General features: G+C 44.5%; 1 protein-coding gene across 6 annotated transcripts in view; it reads right to left on the bottom strand.

The window, feature by feature from the left end:
* The window catches only part of si:dkey-91i10.2 (uncharacterized protein LOC555224 homolog), a 214,629-nt gene that overhangs the window by 7,185 nt on the left and 189,084 nt on the right, over positions 1-18,360 (bottom strand). For all 6 annotated transcript variants that reach the window (XM_063051340.1, XM_063051344.1, XM_063051339.1 and 3 more), the window contains 2 exons: positions 9,796-10,448; positions 5,938-6,083 (listed from right to left, as the gene is read on the bottom strand). In XM_063051340.1, the coding sequence (XP_062907410.1) occupies positions 5,938-6,083; positions 9,796-10,448 (799 nt within the window). The remainder of the gene's footprint in view (positions 1-5,937; positions 6,084-9,795; positions 10,449-18,360) is intronic.

An 18,360-nucleotide genomic window follows, 5' to 3' on the forward strand; every position in this document is an offset into this window, starting at 1 on the left:
TGTATGGAAACACCAATGCCCTTGAATGAGAAATGTTATAAAAAGTAGTGGCCCAATGCATCATGGTTAAGCCCTCCCCACCATTGAACACATCTACATGGAGCGCTGTTGCAAGAAAACTGCATTCGTCATCAGGGAACCCCATCACCCAGGACATGCTCTCTTCTCACTGCTGTCATCAAGAAGGAGGTACTGGAGCCTCAGGGCTCACACCATCATGTTTAGGAACAGTTATTACCCCTCAACTATCAGGCTCTTGAACCAGTAGGAATAACCTCATTCAAAAAGGATCCAGTGCTTTCCTGGCGTATATGATGAATAAATTCTTCTTGGATTTCCAGCCAGGTAGAGGTATCAATTAAACAAAGCCAAAGGTCGCACTCTAAGTAAGAACTGGAATTTGATTGTAAACAAGGTAGGAGAGCAGAAACCTGATTGGATAAGGACTAACCAATCAGGAAGGGCAGACTACAGGGGTATAAATACCACTGGATTAGACACACCCGTGCATTATCCCTGATGAAGATGGCAGATTTTGTCATCGAAACTTTGGTTGTAATTGACAATTTACCCAGCTGAAAGCCCAAGAAAAACTTAAACTTCATTTGCCCCATCACTGAACTTTTCTCACAACCTAAGGACTCTCTTTCAAGGACTCTGGTTGTTTGTCTGTCCTGTTGGTGTGGTCTTTCATTGGGCTCTTGGATTTACTGAATACGCCCACAAAAAGACGAATCTCAGGATTGTATATGGTAACATATGTGTTCGGTTCTGGTTTCCTCATTGTATCTCAGTGCATATGACAATAATAATCAGTTTCAGAGTAGTACAGGAATTAAGAAATATGGGGATTGTGCAGAAGAGTGAAGTTTGAGTTAGAAAATAAGGCAGAGTAACATTGAATGGGACAGCAGGACAGAGGGACCAAATAACTTACCCCAATGTTATTTCTTAAGTTCTAATGCTGTCCTTGTGATCATTTACAATCTTCACGGCTCCTCCATTGGCAGTCATGCCTTTATTCTTTGTAAAGGTAGAAGTATCTTAGGATGGTGAAATAACAAAGCTTCTCCCTCTCCCTTTCCTCTCGCTCTCCCGGGATCTCTCTCCATTGAAACTGTTGGATTGGGGCCTACAACTTACCCCTCATAATTTTGTATAACTATCAAATCTCCCCTCATTCTCCTACACTCCAGGGAATAAAATCCTAACCTGTTCAACCTTTCCCTGTAACTCCGATCCTCAAACCCTGCTAACATCTAGGTAAATTCTCTCTGTGCTCTTTCAAGCTTATTGCTATCTTTACTGTAAGAAGGTGACCATAACTCTACACAATACTCCAAATTCGCCCTCGTCAACATCTTATAAAACTTCAGCATAACATCCCAATTCCTGTAGTCAATGCTCTCCAAGACCTCCAGCACCCAGGGCATGCCCTTTTCTCACTGTTACCATCAGTTAGGAGGTACAGAAGCCCGAAGGCACACACTCAGTGATTCAGGAACAGCTTCTTCCCCTCTGCCATCCGATTCCTAAATGGTTATTGAAGCTATGGACACTACCTTTTTTTTAATATTTCTGTTTTTGCACAATTTTAAAAAATCTATTCAATATACGTAATTGATTTACTTGTTTATTTATTATTGTTTTATTTTATTTATTATTTTTATTATTATTTTTCTCTCTGCTAGATTATGTATTGCATTGAACTGCTGCTGCTAAGTGAACAAATTTTACGTCACATGCCAGTGATAATAAGCCTGATTCTGAGAACTCCCATCAACTCTTGCCAGATTCTCCCACTCACCCACAAACTTGGGGCAATTTGCAGTGGCCCAGAGACCCACCGACTGTACAATCTTGGAATGTGGGAGGAAACCAGAGCACCCTAGGGAAACCCACACAGTCACAGGGTGAAACCTGTAAACTCCACATAGGTCAAGATCGAAAGTCCTCATCGTTCCACTAGCTGCCCCACTCTGCTACAAATATTATGCTCACTTGGATTTTAAGTAAGTTCCCTTTCCTTGGATAGTGACACAATGGATAGTATTTTCTGCATGGTTAGGAAGTCTGAATTCAAATGTGAATTTCCAGAATAATAATACAAATTCAAATTCTGCCCTTCATACCACCAGCGATGACAGGTAGGTATTTAGCTCCTGCTGCTGTCTGTAAGGTCTGTACAGTCTCCTCATGACTGTGTGGGTGGGTTTTCTGCTACACTCCAAATACGTACGGTTAGTTTAGGGTTAGATAGTTGTGAGCATGCTATGCTGGCACTGGAAACATGGTGACACTTGTTGGCTGCCCCCAGCACATCCTTAGACTAGGCATTGACACAAACGAGACATTTCACTGTATGTTTCGATATATGTGTAACAAATAAAGCTAATCTTTATTGATTATTCTGTCTGCGCTGGCTTGGTGGTAGTCTGCTAAGGTGGACCAGTGGTTGCTGTGGAGCAGTTGGTGCTGGAGATGTCCCACAAGACACAGCTGTTCAGCAATGGCAATTGACTCCATGGTCTGTTAACCAAGAAGCCATCTCAAAATTTGGAGGTGTTGTCACTGTTACATACCTCGTGGGTACCTTGTGACTGTCTTATGACCATGATGTAGTTGAGTATCTTGTGAGCATGATGTAACTGTCTTGTGATGGGGGGGTGATGTAATCTTCCCACCAGTGTGAGGTCACATGATGGCATGTTCCAACAAGTATATAAGGGGAAACCCCTGTTGTCACGCAGTTTTCGTTAGATCGTTAGTTTTGCTGCGTATTCGTCTCATAACACAGTTTCATTTTAAAGTGGAGTTTTTTACTTTCTATTGTAAGGTGCCAAAAGCACTGTGCCGGCAGTTCGCCAATCGCTGCCAGTTCTTGTTTGTTGCACCTTTGTTTTACCTTTACAGTCTAGTATTGGAGAGTGAAGACCTTACCAAAGTACGGGAACCTGAAGGATTGAGTAAAGTTGGTGTTGTTCGGCGGTTTTATAAAGGATCGATCTCATTGAATCTTCGTTCAGGAATAGTGGCCTGCATCTGAGATAACCCCTGCAAGATCAGGAAGATTTGTGCAGTGTTCACCCCCCAGGAAAAGGTCAGTTCCTTTAAGCCATTTTATTTCCTTCGTCGTGAATCCTTTGGACAAATCAGTTTTCAGGGAAGTCTCCTTACCGACCAGTACCGGGCCACATAGCATGTGCTACCGGGCTGCGAGGAAATGATAGGATTTGGCGATATGAGTCAGCTGCACCTTTCCTCATTCCCTGTCATGCCCACTGTTGAACTTGAATGCATGTGAGGTCATTACGCATACGTTATCCATGTCAGCGCGGGAAGAAGATCAACTCCTCAAGCTTGCAAGTGACGGCAGGCTGAAAAGTATGTTTGACATAACATCACTGCCGGCATTCTGGATCAAAGTCAAGGGTGAATATCCTGAGATAGCCACGAAAGCACTGAAAACTTTGCTTCCATTTCCAACATATCTCTGTGAAGCGGGGTTTTCTGCAATGAATGCAACGAAAACTAAATTGTGGAATAGACTGGACATAAGGAACCCCCTTCGAGTATCGCTGTCTCCCATCACCCCTCGATAGGACCATCTTGTTGCAGGGAAACAAGCCCAGGGCTCCCACTGATTCAGCGATATTGGTGTGTTGCAATGATTTTATATGTTCATACAGGGAAAATATGTGCTGTGTGTTTAATATCCAAACGTTACTTAAAATGTTATGATGCTATTGACTTATAAGTGACTTATAATTGCCTTATCACTATATTCATGCGAGGAAAATATGCGCTGTGTGTTTAATATTAAATTTGTTTGATAAACCCTTTTAGAAACAAGATTGAGTGTATTAGCCACTTATAAGTGACTTATAGTTGACTTATCACCTATATTCCGGTCGTGATTAACACCCCCCCCCCCAGGGTTGCTAACTGTCCTGTATTTTGGGGCTAAATTGGTTTGTCCCATATGGGACCGTCCTTGTCCCGCATTTCCCCCGCTAAGGTAGAGCATTCCCCTGAAACCTTTCGTGCCGAAATGGTGTAAAGCGAAGAAGCAATTACCATTAATTTATATGGGAAAATTTTTTGAGCGTTCCCAGACCCAAAAAATAACCTACCAAATCATACCAAGCGACACATAAAACCTAAAATAACACTAACATATAGTAAAAGCAGGAATGATATGATAAATACACAGCCTATATAAAGTACAAATAATGTATGTACAGTGTAGTTTCACTGAACAGAATCGCCAAAAACGATTTGTAGATAAAAACCGGCACGTACACATCACGCATGCACACACAGGTGCCCGCGCAAAGCTTCATGGTCATGGTAGTCTTTCTCGGGGTAAACACAACGTATCTGACTGCTACTCTCGTCGGTTGGCAACCCTACCCACCCCTACCCCCTGTCGGCTGGTCTGCAAGAATATTGTCAATATTAAACCGGGCCACGGTGCAAAAAAGGTTGGGGACCCCTGGTATAAATCACTTGGACCTTCGAGTTTACCACTTTAAGATTGTGTTCAAATTTACCGCTTTAAGAACTATTCCAGAGTTTGGCTGTTGGTTAAATTGCCGTATAGCAGTTAACTTCCGGTTAAGTTAGTCGTTTGTTTACTTTTCACTATGTTTGAACAGAGTTTAATAAATGTTTCTGTTTGTTTATAAAACCTGACTCAATTCTACATTCATTGTTGCCGACCATGTAACATCACAATCCACCATGTTCACTGTAACCCTACAAATTGTTAGTCTTCCAGAACTAGTTTCACTGAAATTAAAATGAGAGATATTCTTACAGAAATATCTGCATGATGCTAAACTGGGGCACATCATCAGTGATGTTACATGGGGTTGTCAGGTGTTTCAGGTCTTTCAACACCCTTGCCCAGGCAACCTGAACGGGGTTGATCAGACCCCAGCCTGTGCCCTAGCAGCAACCCATGGATCTGTCCTCTTTATCCAGAGCCATTTTGACACTTTCACTGCTGCATCTGTGGTGATAGAAATGACTCTTCTTCTTCTTCGCTCTCCCGTGACTCCAAGTGCAGTTTATACTTTGCAGAGCGACTAGCCTGCATAGCCATGACACCCGACCTCCACGGGCCAACACTTTGCTAAATATTTATTTAAACAGAAAATTCTAGAAATATTCAGCAGGTCAGGCGGGCTTCAGTGGGGAACGAAGCAGTAACTGTTTCCAGTCTAAGATCAGGACCAAGGGATTTTTAACATTAAGTGTTTCCCTCCCACAGATGCTGCCTGACCTGATGAGTGTTTCCAGCATTTTCTGTTTTTATTTCAGATTTCCAGCAACTGCTCATTTTGTTTTGTTCGGAGAGGTGTTGAGGAATAAATGGACAAAGATTGGTCCAGATCAACACGCAGAAATTCAGCAGGTCAGGCAGCATATATGGAGGGAAGTAAATGGTCAACATCAATTTCTCTAACTTCCAGTAGCCACTCCCTCTGCTTCCTGCCCCCCCCCAACCCCATTTCCCTTATCCCTCAGGCCCCATTTCCCTTATCCCTCAGGACCCATTTTCCTTATCCCTCAGGACCCATTTGACCTGCCCAGCTCCTTTATCCTCTTCCTTTCCTTTATTCCATGGTCAATTATCCTTTCCTATCATATTCCTTTGCCTTCTGCACCTATCACTTGTCAGCTTCTTATATTCCTCTTTTTCCTGTTTTCCATTTTCCTACCTTTTCCCTCACCTGATTTCACCTATCACCTGTCAGCTTGAACTCCTTCCCCTCCCCCCACTTTCTTCTGCCACCTTCCTTTCCCATCCTGATGAGGGGTCTCGGTCCGAAAGTCTGCCACAGATGCTGTTTGTCAGTGATGGAAGACATCCAGCTTTCTTCAGTGGTCCATTCCATCGTAATCAGGTTCTACAAGTGAGGGCACTGGTACCTGAGCAATTCCTTCTCCTTCTCCAGAGTGTTGAGCAGGTTGATAGAGGCAGACTGGTGGATGCAGTACGTCTGAAAAGCCGGCAACATATTAACGAATTCCAGGAACATCTCACCAATGCACACAGTCAAAAAGTCCTCATCGTTCTGACAACATATTAGAAAGAAGAAGATTAGAAGGCAATATCAAAACCTTTATTTGTTTAGTACCTATTGTGAAATATGAAGTGAGACAGAATTTGAGTCTTACAGGTGAAGAAGGCAGTTGGCAATGTTGACATTCATTTTGAGAGGACTAGAGTTTAAAAGCAAGGCTGTAAATCCTGGGCCCCTTATCTTAGAAAGGATGTGCTGCCATTGGACAGGGTCCAGAGGATGTTCACGAGGATGATCCCGAGAAAGACAGGGTTAACACACGAGGAGCATTTGATGGCTGTGGGGCTGTACTTGCTGATGTTTAGAAGATTGAAATCTACCAAATACTGAAAGGCCTAGTCAGAGTGGACGTTCCCTATATTGGAGAAGTCTTGGACCCGAGGGCACTGCCTCAGAATACAAGGATGTCCCTTTAGAAGAAAGATGAATTTCTTTAGCCAGAGAGTAGTGAATCTGTGGAATTCATTGCCACAGATGTTGTGGAGGCAAGACATTGGATAAATTTAAAGTGGAGGTTGATTAGTATGGGATTAAAGGCTCTGGGATGAAGGCAGGAGAATGGGAAAGTAAATCAGCCATGCTCGAATGGCAAAACAGACCCAATGGGCAAATGGCCGAATTCTGCTCCTATGCCTTATGCAGACATCCCGCCCTGCAAAAACTCACTTCAGGGAGGTAGCACCATCAATTTGAGGGAGAGTCCTGGAACTTCCGGGAGAAGTGGGATGTCTGCAATAGAGTAGCTCCTTAGCAGTTAGCCAGCTAATTTAAATAACATTAGCTATGCTAATGAATGAATGACACCTGTTAAACTCACCCTTTACATTTTAACCCACCATGGGCAATAGAAAAGTCACTGTTGCAAACAGTGCAGCGAGCAACACTGTCATTATTTCTGACCTCTATTAGGCAGGGGTACACTTTGGTGTAGTCTGGGGTGACGTACGTTTTATATTTTCTTTTTTTGGAACACTCTGCCATGGCGCGCTCTCTCTCTCTCGTGGTTGCTCTTGCGCTTGCTCACGCTCTCTCGCTCTCTCTTGCTTTCTCTCTCTCGCATTCGCTCGCTCTCAAAAAATTGATTTCCGAGATATTATATGTAATTTGCGGGCATCAGGGAGCCACTATTAATATGCGGGAGACTCCCGGAACTTCCGGGAGAGGTGGGATGTCTGCCTTATGGGTCATCGAGTACTACAGCACAGAAACAGGCTCTTCAGCCCATCTAGTATATGCTGGCCTGATCTTCTGCCAAGTCCCATCTACCTACAGCTTGGACCTTATCTCCCCAAATCCCTCCCATCCAGCTACCTATGCAAACTTCTCTTAAATGTTATAATCAAATCTGCATCCAGACCACTTCCACAGGCACCTCATTCCGCATTTACATTACCTTTTGAGTGAAGAAGTTCTCCCTCAGGTTCCCCTTAAATTTTTCACCATTTATCTTAAATCTATGACCTTTATAGTCTTACTCAAACATAGAGGAAAAAGGCTGCACGCATTCAGCCTATCTAGTGGAGTGTTGGCGGCCATGGGCAAAGTGCCCATGAAACAGATAGAATATGGAATTGTAGCAGAGGAGGTAGCTGATGCCATTGAATTGACACACTAAAGGTGAAGCTCACAAAATGCTGGAGGAACTCAGCAGGCCAGGCAGCATCTATGGAAAAGAGTACAGTCGACGTTTCGGGCCGAGACCCTTCAGCAGGACTGGAAAAATAAAGATGAGGAGTCAGAGTTAGAAGTGGGGGGGAGACAAGGGAGAAACACAAGGTGATAGGTGAAACCGGAAAGGAGGGGTGAAGTAAAGAGCTCGGAAGTTGATTAGTGAAAAAGATACAGGGCTGGAGAAGGGGAAAGCTAATAGGAGAGGACAGAAAGCCATGGAAGAAAGAAAAGGGGGAGGAGCACCAGAGGGAGGTGATGGGTAGGCAAGAAGACAACTTGAGAGAGGGAAAAGGGGTTGGGAAATAGAGAAGTGGGGGGGGCATAACTGGAAGGTTGAGAAATGAAAGGGACCCCAGGGACCTCCTCATGGCAGATTTTCTCATTTGTGATGACAAACTAAAGGTGAAGATGGATTTAATATGCATATGCGTGGGGGAAGACTACTGGGGTTCTCTAAGAGAATGGGATGGAGAAAATTGGGAATAAACAGGGAGCTTAACTTCTAGCTATAATATTAGGGGTCAGTTAAAAAAATATATCAGATCTGGAAGCAATCTTGGAGGCTCAGATAAGTCTGTCTTAGGGGGCAACACGGTAGCGTAGTGTTAGTGTAACACTATTAGAGTGCTAGTGACCTGGGTTCAATCTGTAAGGAATGTGTACGTTCTCCCCGTGATCGCGTAGGTTTCCCACATTCCAAAGGCATGTGGGCAGTGCGGATAAATTGGTCAGATGGGTGTGATTGGGTGGCATGGGCTCGCTGGGCTGGAAGGGCCAGTCACTGTGCCGACTCTCTAAATGAATAAAGACACCCCTGCCCCTTAAGTAGACAAGATCTTTCTGAGCAAGGGAGGGGGTGAAAGGTTACTGGGGGTAGAAACGGATGCAGAGCTGAGGTTACTTGTGATTTTGTTGAATGACCAAGCACATCTCAGCATTGTAATCTGTATCCTTGCAGGAGATAGTGTATAGATAGGGGGGTGTGGGGTGGTGGGGAGTGGAACTTGGTTCTGAACAGGCAGCAGAGCTTTAGACGAACTCAGACACTACGGTGTCTAAGTGACAGACAGACTGGAGCAACTCTGTGAGCCAGGCAGCATCTGTGGAGGGAAAGGAAGTTGACATTTTGGGTGGAGACCCTTCATCAGGCATCTAGATTCAGTACCTGCAGACTCTTCAGCTTCCACAATAGGAGCAGCTTTTCCAATTCCTCCTCTTGTGTGGAATTGTGATCCAATCCAGGAATTCCTTGAAAGTGATTGACTTTGGGTGGGTTTCTAGGATAGGAATAGACGGATATGTGCCAAATGGCACTAGCTTAGATGGGAATCTTGGTCGGCATGAATAAGGTGGATGCTCAGGACCTTTTCCCCAGCATTGGAGAGTTCAAAACTAGAGGCCACAGATACAAGGTAAGAGGGGAGAGATTTAAAAAGAGACCCAAAAGATAATTTCTTTACAGAGAAGGTAGTGAGTACCTGGAATGAGCTGCCAGAGGAAGTGGTTGAGGCAGGTTCAGCTGCAACATTTCGGAGACATTTTAGGTATATGGAGGACAGAGGCTTGAAAGGTGTAGACAGAGTGGATGTGGAGTGGATGTTTCCTATAGCAGGAGAGTCTAGGACCAGAGGACACAGCCTCTGAATAGAAAAATGTCCCTTTAGAACAGAGGTGAGCAGCAATTTCTTAAACCAGAGACTGGTGAATCTATGGGATTTATTGCCGCAGAAGACCATGGGTAGATTTAAAGGTTCATAGGTTCTTGGTTAGTAATGGTGTCAAAGGTTATGGGGAGAAGGCAGGAGAACGGGGCTGAGAGGGAAAATAAATCAGCCATGTTGCAATGGTGGAGCAGACTTGATGGGCTGAATAGCCTAGTTCTGCTCCTATGGTATTGGCTTGGAGGGTTATGGGCTGAATGCAGGCAACTGGGACCAGCAGGGAGGATGCCATGGATGGGCCGAAGGGCCTGTTTCTATGCTGTATGACTCTGTAAGAATTTACAAGATGGACAGATACTGCCTCTGCATACCTGATCGAAGGCTTGCTCTGTGGAATCCTGAAGCCTCTCCAGGAACTTCTCATTGACCTCGATGAGCTCCTGGATGTTACTGAAGACCACGGCCAGCTGCTCTGGGGTGAGAAGGCCGGCGGCCTGCATAGGCAGGTGGAACTCCTCGCGGATGATACGCAGGTCCTCGCCGTAGCTGGACTCGGTATTGACAAACTCTAGGATGGCCTCCTTACGCTCCCGTCTGCGCTTGGCGCATTTGCTGCACAGGTGGTCCCGCCGTCGCCCGGCAGGTGTTGGGTCGGGCTCAGAGACGTCCCTCTCACCACAGTCCACACAAGGCTGGTGCGTCACCCAGGCCTGCACAGAGCGTGCCGTCTCCTCTACCCGGATCCTCCACTTCTTGGCTGTGGCAGGCCCGATCCCACTGTCTGTCCGCTCCACTTCCCCCGGCCGGCTCTTCCTCCCCCTGTCCTCCTCCTCCTCGTCCTCCTCTTCCTCCTCGTCCTCCCTCTCCTCGCCCCTGTCGTTCAGTCCCACAACACCGCTGTCGGTGCTGAGGTTGCTCCAGCGATGTTTCGGCCTGCGGGATGACCCAGGGTGAAGGTGGTGATCTTGGGCCCCAGGGTTGGGAGATGTGTCATCCATCTTGGCGGCCATGTTTGACGGGGAACCTGAGCATTAGAGATGGCAGAATTACAAACAGCATTAGATTCCATATAGGCGACAGAGACAGGAACGTAAAATCTGCAGACTGTAAATGAACGATAGTACACAGAAACATAGGAAATCTACAGCACGATACAGGCCCTTTGGCCCACAAAGCTGTGCCAAACATGTCCCTACCTTAGAAATTACCTAGGTTTACCCATAGTCCTCTGTTTTTCTAAGCTCCATGTACCTATCTAGGAGTCTCTTAAAAGACCCTATCGTATCTGCCTCCACCACCATCGCCGGCAGCCCATTCCATGCACTCACCACTCTCTGCATAAAAAACTTAACCCCTGGCATCTCCTCTGTACCTACTTTCAAGCACCTTAAACCTGTGCCCTTTCATGCTAGCCATTTCAGCCCTGGGAAAAAGCCTCTGACTGTCCACATGATCAATGCCTCTCATTATATTGTATACCTCTATCAGGTGACCTCTCACCCTCTATCGCTCCAAGGAGAAAAGGCTGGGTTCACTCAATCTATTCTCATAAAGCATATTCCCCAGTGCAGGCAGTGTCCTTGTAAATCTCCTCTGCGCCCTTTCTGTGGTTTCCATATCCTTCCTATAGTGAGGTGACCAGAACTGAGCACAGTACTCCAAGTGGGGTCTGACCAGGGCTCTATATACCTGCAACATTACCTCTCGGCTCCTAAATTCAATCCCACAATTGATGAAGGCCAATGCACTGTATGCTTTCTTAACCACAGAGTCAACCTGCGCAGCAGCTTTGAGTGTCCTATGGACTTGGACCCCAAGATCCCTCTGATCCTCCACACTGCCAAGAGACTTACCATTAATACTATATTCTTCCATCATATTTGACCTACCAAAATGAATCACCTCACTCACATTTATCTGGGTTGAACTCCATCTGCCACTTCTCAGCCCAGTGTTGCATCCTATTGATGTCTAGCTGCAATCTCTTGACAGCCCTCCACACTACCCACAGCACCTTCAACCTTTGTGTCCTCAACACATTGGATTAAACTTCTCAGTTAATGGCACACGGGCCTTCATAAATCAAAGTACTGAGTACAGGAGTTGTGATGTTATGTTGAAGTTGTATAAGATATTTGTGACATCTCATTTGGAGTATTGTCTGTAAGTCTGGTCACCTACTGTACTGACAGGAAAGATATCAATAAGATTGAAAGAGTGCATAGAAAATTGACAAGGATGTTGCCAGGACTTGAGGACCTGAGTTATAGGAACAGGCTGAATAGGCAAGGACTTCATTCCCTGGAGCACAGCAGAATGAGGGAATAGAGGTATACAAAGTCATTCCTTGGAGCGTAAGAGAATGAGGGAATAAAGGTACTGTATACAAAGTCATTCCCTGGAGCACAGGAGAATGAGGGAATAGAGGTATACAAAATTATTCCCTGGAGCACAGGAGAATGAGGGGATAGAGGTATACAAAATTATTCCCTGGAGCACAGGAGAATGAAGGAATAGAGGTATACAAAATTATTCCCTGGAGCACAGGAGAATGAGGGAATAGAGGTATACAAAGTTATGAGGGGTGTAGGTAGTGTGAGTGCAAGCAGGCTTTTTTCTATCAGGTTAGTGAGACTAGAACCAGAGGTCATTGGTTTAGGGTGAAAGATGAAATCTTTAAGGGGAATGTGAGGAGGGAACTTCTTCACTCAGAAGGTAATGTGAGTGTGGAATGAGCAAGCGGTAGATGCATGTTCAGTTGTAACATTTAACTCTTTTCTCTGCCTGAGATATTGGGTGTCACCATCTCAGAGCATCTATACTGGACCCAACACCTTGATGGAATCGTGAAGAAGGCAAACTAGCAGCTGTACTTCATCAGGAGTTTGAAGAGATTTGGTATGTCACCAAAGACTCTTGCAAGTTTCTACAGATGTATCATGGAGAGCTTATTGTCCTGTTGCATCATCATTTGGTATGGAGGCTCCAAAGTACAGGATCACAAGAGGCTACAGAGGGTTGCTATCTCAGCCAGCTCTATCATGGGAACAACCTTCCCTGCCATCCAGGACATCTTCAAGAGGTGGAGTCTCCGGAAGGTGGCAACGCATCATTAAACATCCTCACCGTTCGGTATATGTCTTCTTCTCATTACTACCATGGGGGGGGGGGAAGGGGGTACAAGAGCCCATAGACCCACAGGCAATGTTTTCAGAACAACTTTCTTCCTCTCCGCCATCAGATTTCTGAACAGTTCATCAACCCATGAATGCTACCTAATAGTTCGTCTTTAACATTAGTTAGTTTTGTAGCTTAACGTAATCTTTATGTCTTGCAGTACTGCTGCGGGAAAAGAATAAATTTCATGACCCTTCATCAGGACACCTCAGCCCAAAGTGTCAACACTTTATTCCTTTCCACAGACACTACTTGACATGCTGGGACAGAAGCTGTCCTTGATCCTCTGGAATCTGGAGCAATGTAAAAGATGCTGGGAGAACTCAACAGGTCAGTCAGCATCTATAGAGGAAAATGACCTTGCATCAGGAGTCTGCACTGACACAGGGTCTTGACCTGAAACCTCAACTGTCCGTTTCCCTCCACAGATGCAACCTGAGCTGCTGAGTTCCTTCAGCATCTTCAATTGACTGCTTTTCTCTCCATCTATGCTGTCTGACCTGCTGAGATTTTCCAGAATTTTTTCTTTCTGTTTCAGATCTTCCTGCGTCTGCAGTATGTTGATATTCATTTAAGTTTATCTGATTAAACATTGCTGCTTAAAAGAACTGTTCCCACAGAACAATCATACTGACGTTCAGCTGTAACTGTTTCATACTTGCCTTTCTTACTTCAATGTTATTAGACTCTTGACTGGACGTCTTGTACACTAACTTCTTATGCTAGGCTAACCTTACCTCTCGACCTCCCAATTTACTGTACCTCATTGTGATCCTTACACCTTGTCATCTGCCTACACTTTCTCTGTAAGTTTGATACTATATTCTGCATTCAGTTGTTGATTTCCTTTTAGAAAACAGAACACCACAGCACAGTACAGGCCCTTTGGCCCATGACGTTGTAGCAACCACTTAACGTACTCTAAATTCAAACAAACTCTTTCCTTCTATATCCCTCTATTTTTCTATCATACATGTGCCTATCAAAGAGTTTAGTAAATACCCTAATGTATCTGCCTCTACCACCACCCCTGGCAGAGCATTCCACATACCCACCACTCTGATAAAGAACTTCCCTCTACTTTGCTGCAATCACCTTAAAATACTGGCTATCCCCACCCTGGGAAGGGGTCTGTGACTGTCCACTCGATCTGTGCCTCTTATCATCTTGTACACCTCTATCAAGTGATTTCTCTTGAGTACAACCTCAATGTAATTATGTGTGGTATGGCAGTTAAAACTGTATTTCATTACATGTGACAATAATAAACCACTTACCAGCTATGGAATGTGTAGACTCCAAGGAAAATAAGGATGGGCAATAATTACAGGACTTACCACATATCATGAGAAAGATGCTGGTGGGAAGTATCACTACTCAGTAACCTGGAGCCTTATAATTTGTGTCTGAAGCAGAGTCTCTCTGGCAGTGCTGAAGCGGAGGCTTTCTGAGAGTGCTGAAGCATACTGTCCCAGGATACGAAAGCTCACCAAGACACAAGCATCTTGAAATAATATCCTGCACCAACGTGAAGTACCAGTGAGGGGCTTCACCGAATAAAGATTAATCTTTGTCTTAAAGATTAGTTTTTTTTGTCACCACATACAGTGCAATGCATCAAATGAAATCAGCGAGGATTGTGCAGGAGGTAGCTCAAAAGTGCTTGTGGCCAGCACCCATGTAGCATGCTCACAGCTTACTAACGCTAACCGTACCTCTTTGGGAGGTGGGAGGAAGCAGAGCACACAGAGGAAACCCACGTGGTCACAGGGATCGCTGGCACTGTAAAGCGATCGTGTAAACCGTGCTGATAGGTAGCAACTGGGAATCCTTTAGATAAGAATGCAGGTTATGTTACAATCAAATACCCAGGAGATATATCCAGCTGTAATCACTCACTAAGCAAAGTAATTAGTCATGAAAACTACTCCCTGGGCTTTCTCCAACCCTCTATTTTATATATTTCTATTGAGTTTCCCATTCACTAATCAGATAATTTCTTCCCCCTATCTGCTGGGAGCATAGAGTTGTACAGCATGGACACGGGTCCTTTGGCCCAACTTGTCCATCCCGATCAAAGTGCCTATCTGAGCTAGTCTCAGGTACCTGTATTTGGCTCATATCCCTCTAAACTGTTGCTATCCATGTACCTGTCCAAATGGTTTTTAAACCTTGTAATTGTATCAGCCACCACTATGTGCTCTGGCAGCTCATCCCCTTTACATTTTCCCTCTCTCACTTCGGGCCAGATGGTGTCAGGGTAGGGTAGTGGCAAGTGTAATGCATTACAACACGAGCGATCTGTGTTCAATTCCTACTGCTGCCTGTAAGGAATTTGTACATTCTCCTCGTGACCACGTGGGGCTTCTCCGGGTGCTCTGGTTTCCTCCCACATTCCAAAGACATATGGTTACTAAGTTGTGTGCACACTATACTGGCACTGCAAGCATAGCAACGCTTGTGGGCTGCCCCCAATACATACTCAGACTGTGTTGGTTAACACAAAACAATGCATTTGCTGTACATGTGACAAATAATGTTAATCTTTATATGATCTGTTTTACCTCCCTATGCTAGCAGAATGACTGAGGTTTTATCTATGCTCCTCATAATTTTATAAACTTCAGTCCCTCCTCTACCAACCTCAAGAACCCAGCAACACATATGGGAATCAACCATTCACACCGGAGACACTTCACATAATCACAGTTTATTCTCCACAGATTTTCCTGCCCATTTTTCACTTCTCCTTGTGTCAAAATTGTACTGAAAGAATTTAAATGCCACAGCACTCTAGGACAAAGAACTCCAAAGATTCACCATGCACTGAGTGAAGAAATCTCAGTTAAGTAGCCACTTACATTTATCCATCGGTTATCGACTTTTTAAGTGGATTCCCCCAGAGACTAGAACTAAAGATCACAGGTTAAAGGTGAAAAGTGAAATATTTAAGGGGAACCTGAGGGGGGTATTTCTTCACTCAGAGGGTAAAATGAGTTGCCAGTGGATACAGGTTTGATTGCAGCATTTAGGAGAAGTTTGGATAAGTACACTGATAGGAGGCATATTGAAGTCCGTGGTCCAGGTGTGGGGCAATGGGACAATTTGGCACTGACTAGATGACTGAAGGGCCTATTTCTACACTATAGTGCTCTATGACTCTGACTCTTGGAATTTACCCTGCCGATCCCTTTGATGATAACGGTGTAGTGGTACTGGATGAATTACTGACAATAGACAATAGTTGCAGGAGTAGGCCATTTGGCCCTTCGAGCCGGCACCGCCATTCACTGTGATCATGGCTGATCATCCACAATTAGTATCCAGTTCCTGCCTTATCCCCATAACTTTTGATTCTGCTATCTTTAAGAGCTTTATCCATCTCTTTCTTGAAAGCATCCAGAGACTTGGCCTCCACTGCCTTATGGGGCAGAGCATTCCACGTATCCACCACACTCTGGGTGAAAAAGTTTTTCCTCAACTCTGTTCTAAATGGCCTACCCTTTATTCTTAAACTGTGGCCTCTGGTTCTGGACTCACCAATCAGTGGGAACATGCTTCCTGCCTCTAGCGTGTCCAATCCCTTAATAATCTTATATGTTTCAATCGGATCCCCTCTCATCCTTCTAAATTCCAGTGTATACAAGCCCAGTCACTCCAGTCGTTCAATATATTACAGTCCCGCCATCCCGGGAATTAACCTTGTGAACCTATGCTGCACTCCCTCAATAGCAAGAATGTCCTTCCTCAAATTTGGAGACCAAAACTGCATACAATACTCCAGGTGTGGTCTCACCAGGGCCCAGTACAGCTGCAGAAGGACCTCTTTGCTCCTATACTCAACTCCCCTTGTTATGAAGGCCAGCCTGCCATTAACTTTCTTCACTGCCTGCTTGCTTTCAGTGACTGATGTACAAGAACACCTAGATCTTGTTGTACTTCCCCTTTTCCTAACTTTCCATTTAGATAATAATCTACCTTCCTGTTCTTCCACCCAAGTGGATAACCTCACATTTATCCACATTAAACTGCATCTGCCATGCATCTGCCCACTCACCCAGCCTGTCCAAGTCACTCTGCATTCTCATAACATTCTCCTCACATTTCACACTGTCACTCAGCTTTCTGTCATCTGCAAATTTGCTAATGTTACTTTTAATCCCTTCATCTAAATCATTAATGTATATTGTAAACAGCTGTGATCCCAGCACTGAACCCTGCGGTACTGCACCGGTCACCGCCTGCCATCCTGAAAGGGACCCGTTAATCACTACTCTTTGTTTCCTTATCAGCCAGCCAATTTTCAATCCATGTCAGTACTCTGCCCCCAAAACCATGTGCCCTAATTTTGCCCACTAATCTCCTATGTAGGACTTATCCCTTGTCCATTTTCATAGTTACATCCTCAAAAATTCCAGAAGATTAGTCAAGTACGATTTCCCCTTCATAAATCCATGCTGACTCGGACCTATCCTGTTACTGCTATCCAAATGTGTCATAATTTCATCTTTTATAATTGACTCCAGCATCTTTCCCACCACTTGACGTCAGGCTAACCAGTCTATAAATCCCTGTTTTCTCTCTCCCTCCTTTCTTGAAAAGTGGGACAACATTAGCCACCCTCCAATCCACAGGAACTGATCCTGAATCTATAGAACACTGGAAAATGATTACCAATGCGTCCATGATTTCTAAAGCCACCTCCTTAAGTACCCTGGGATGCAGACCATCAGGTCCCGGGGACTTATCAGCCTTCAGACCCAACAGTCTGTCCAACACAATTTCCTGCCTAATATAAATTTCCTTCAGTTCATCCATTACCCTAGGTCCTCTGGCCACTATTATATCTGGGAGATTGTTTGTGTCTTCCCTAGTGAAGACAGATCCAAAGTACCTGTTCAACTCGTCTGCCATTTCCTTGTTCCCCATAATAAATTCACCCGTTTCTGTCTTCAAGGACCAGATTTTGGTCTTAACTATTTTTTTTCCTTTTCACATACCTAAAGAAGCTTTTACTATCCTCTTTCATATTCTTGGCTAGTTTACCTTCGTACCTAATTTTTTCTCCGCGTATTGCCTTTTTAGTTATCTTCTGTTGCTTTCTAAAAGTTTCCCACTCATCTTTGCTATGTTATACTTCTTCTCTTTTATTTTTATACTGTCCTTTACTTCCCTTGTCAGCCACGGCCTCCCCTTAGGATCTTTCTTCCTCTTTGGAATGAACTGATCCTGCAACTTCTGCATTTTCCCCAGAAATACCTGCCATTGTTATTCCACTGTCATCCCTGCTAGGGTATTGTTCCATTGAACTTTGGCCAGCTCCTCCCTCATAGCTCCATAGTTCCCTTTGTTCAACTGTAATACTGACACTTCCAATTTTCCCTTCTCCCTCTCAATTTGTAGATTAAAATTTATCATATTATGGTCACTACCTCCTAATAGGTCCTTTACCTCGAGGTCCCTGATCAAATCTGGTTCATTGCACAACACTAAATCTAGAATTGCCTTCTCTCTGGTAGGCTCCAGTACAAGCTGTTCTAAGAATCCATCTCGGAGGGACTCCACAAACTCCTTTTCTTGGGGTCCAGTACCAACCTGATTCTTCCAGTCTACCTGCATGTTGAAATCCCCCATAACAACTGTATGGATGAATGGACAAGTGTGAACTGGATGAATTACTGACATGAATGGACAAGTGTGAACTGGATGAATTACTGACACAACTGGACAAGTGTGAACTGGATGAATTACTGACAAAT

The sequence above is a fragment of the Mobula hypostoma genome, chromosome 6 (genome assembly GCF_963921235.1).
Source record: "Mobula hypostoma chromosome 6, sMobHyp1.1, whole genome shotgun sequence".
NCBI lineage: Eukaryota > Metazoa > Chordata > Chondrichthyes > Myliobatiformes > Myliobatidae > Mobula > Mobula hypostoma.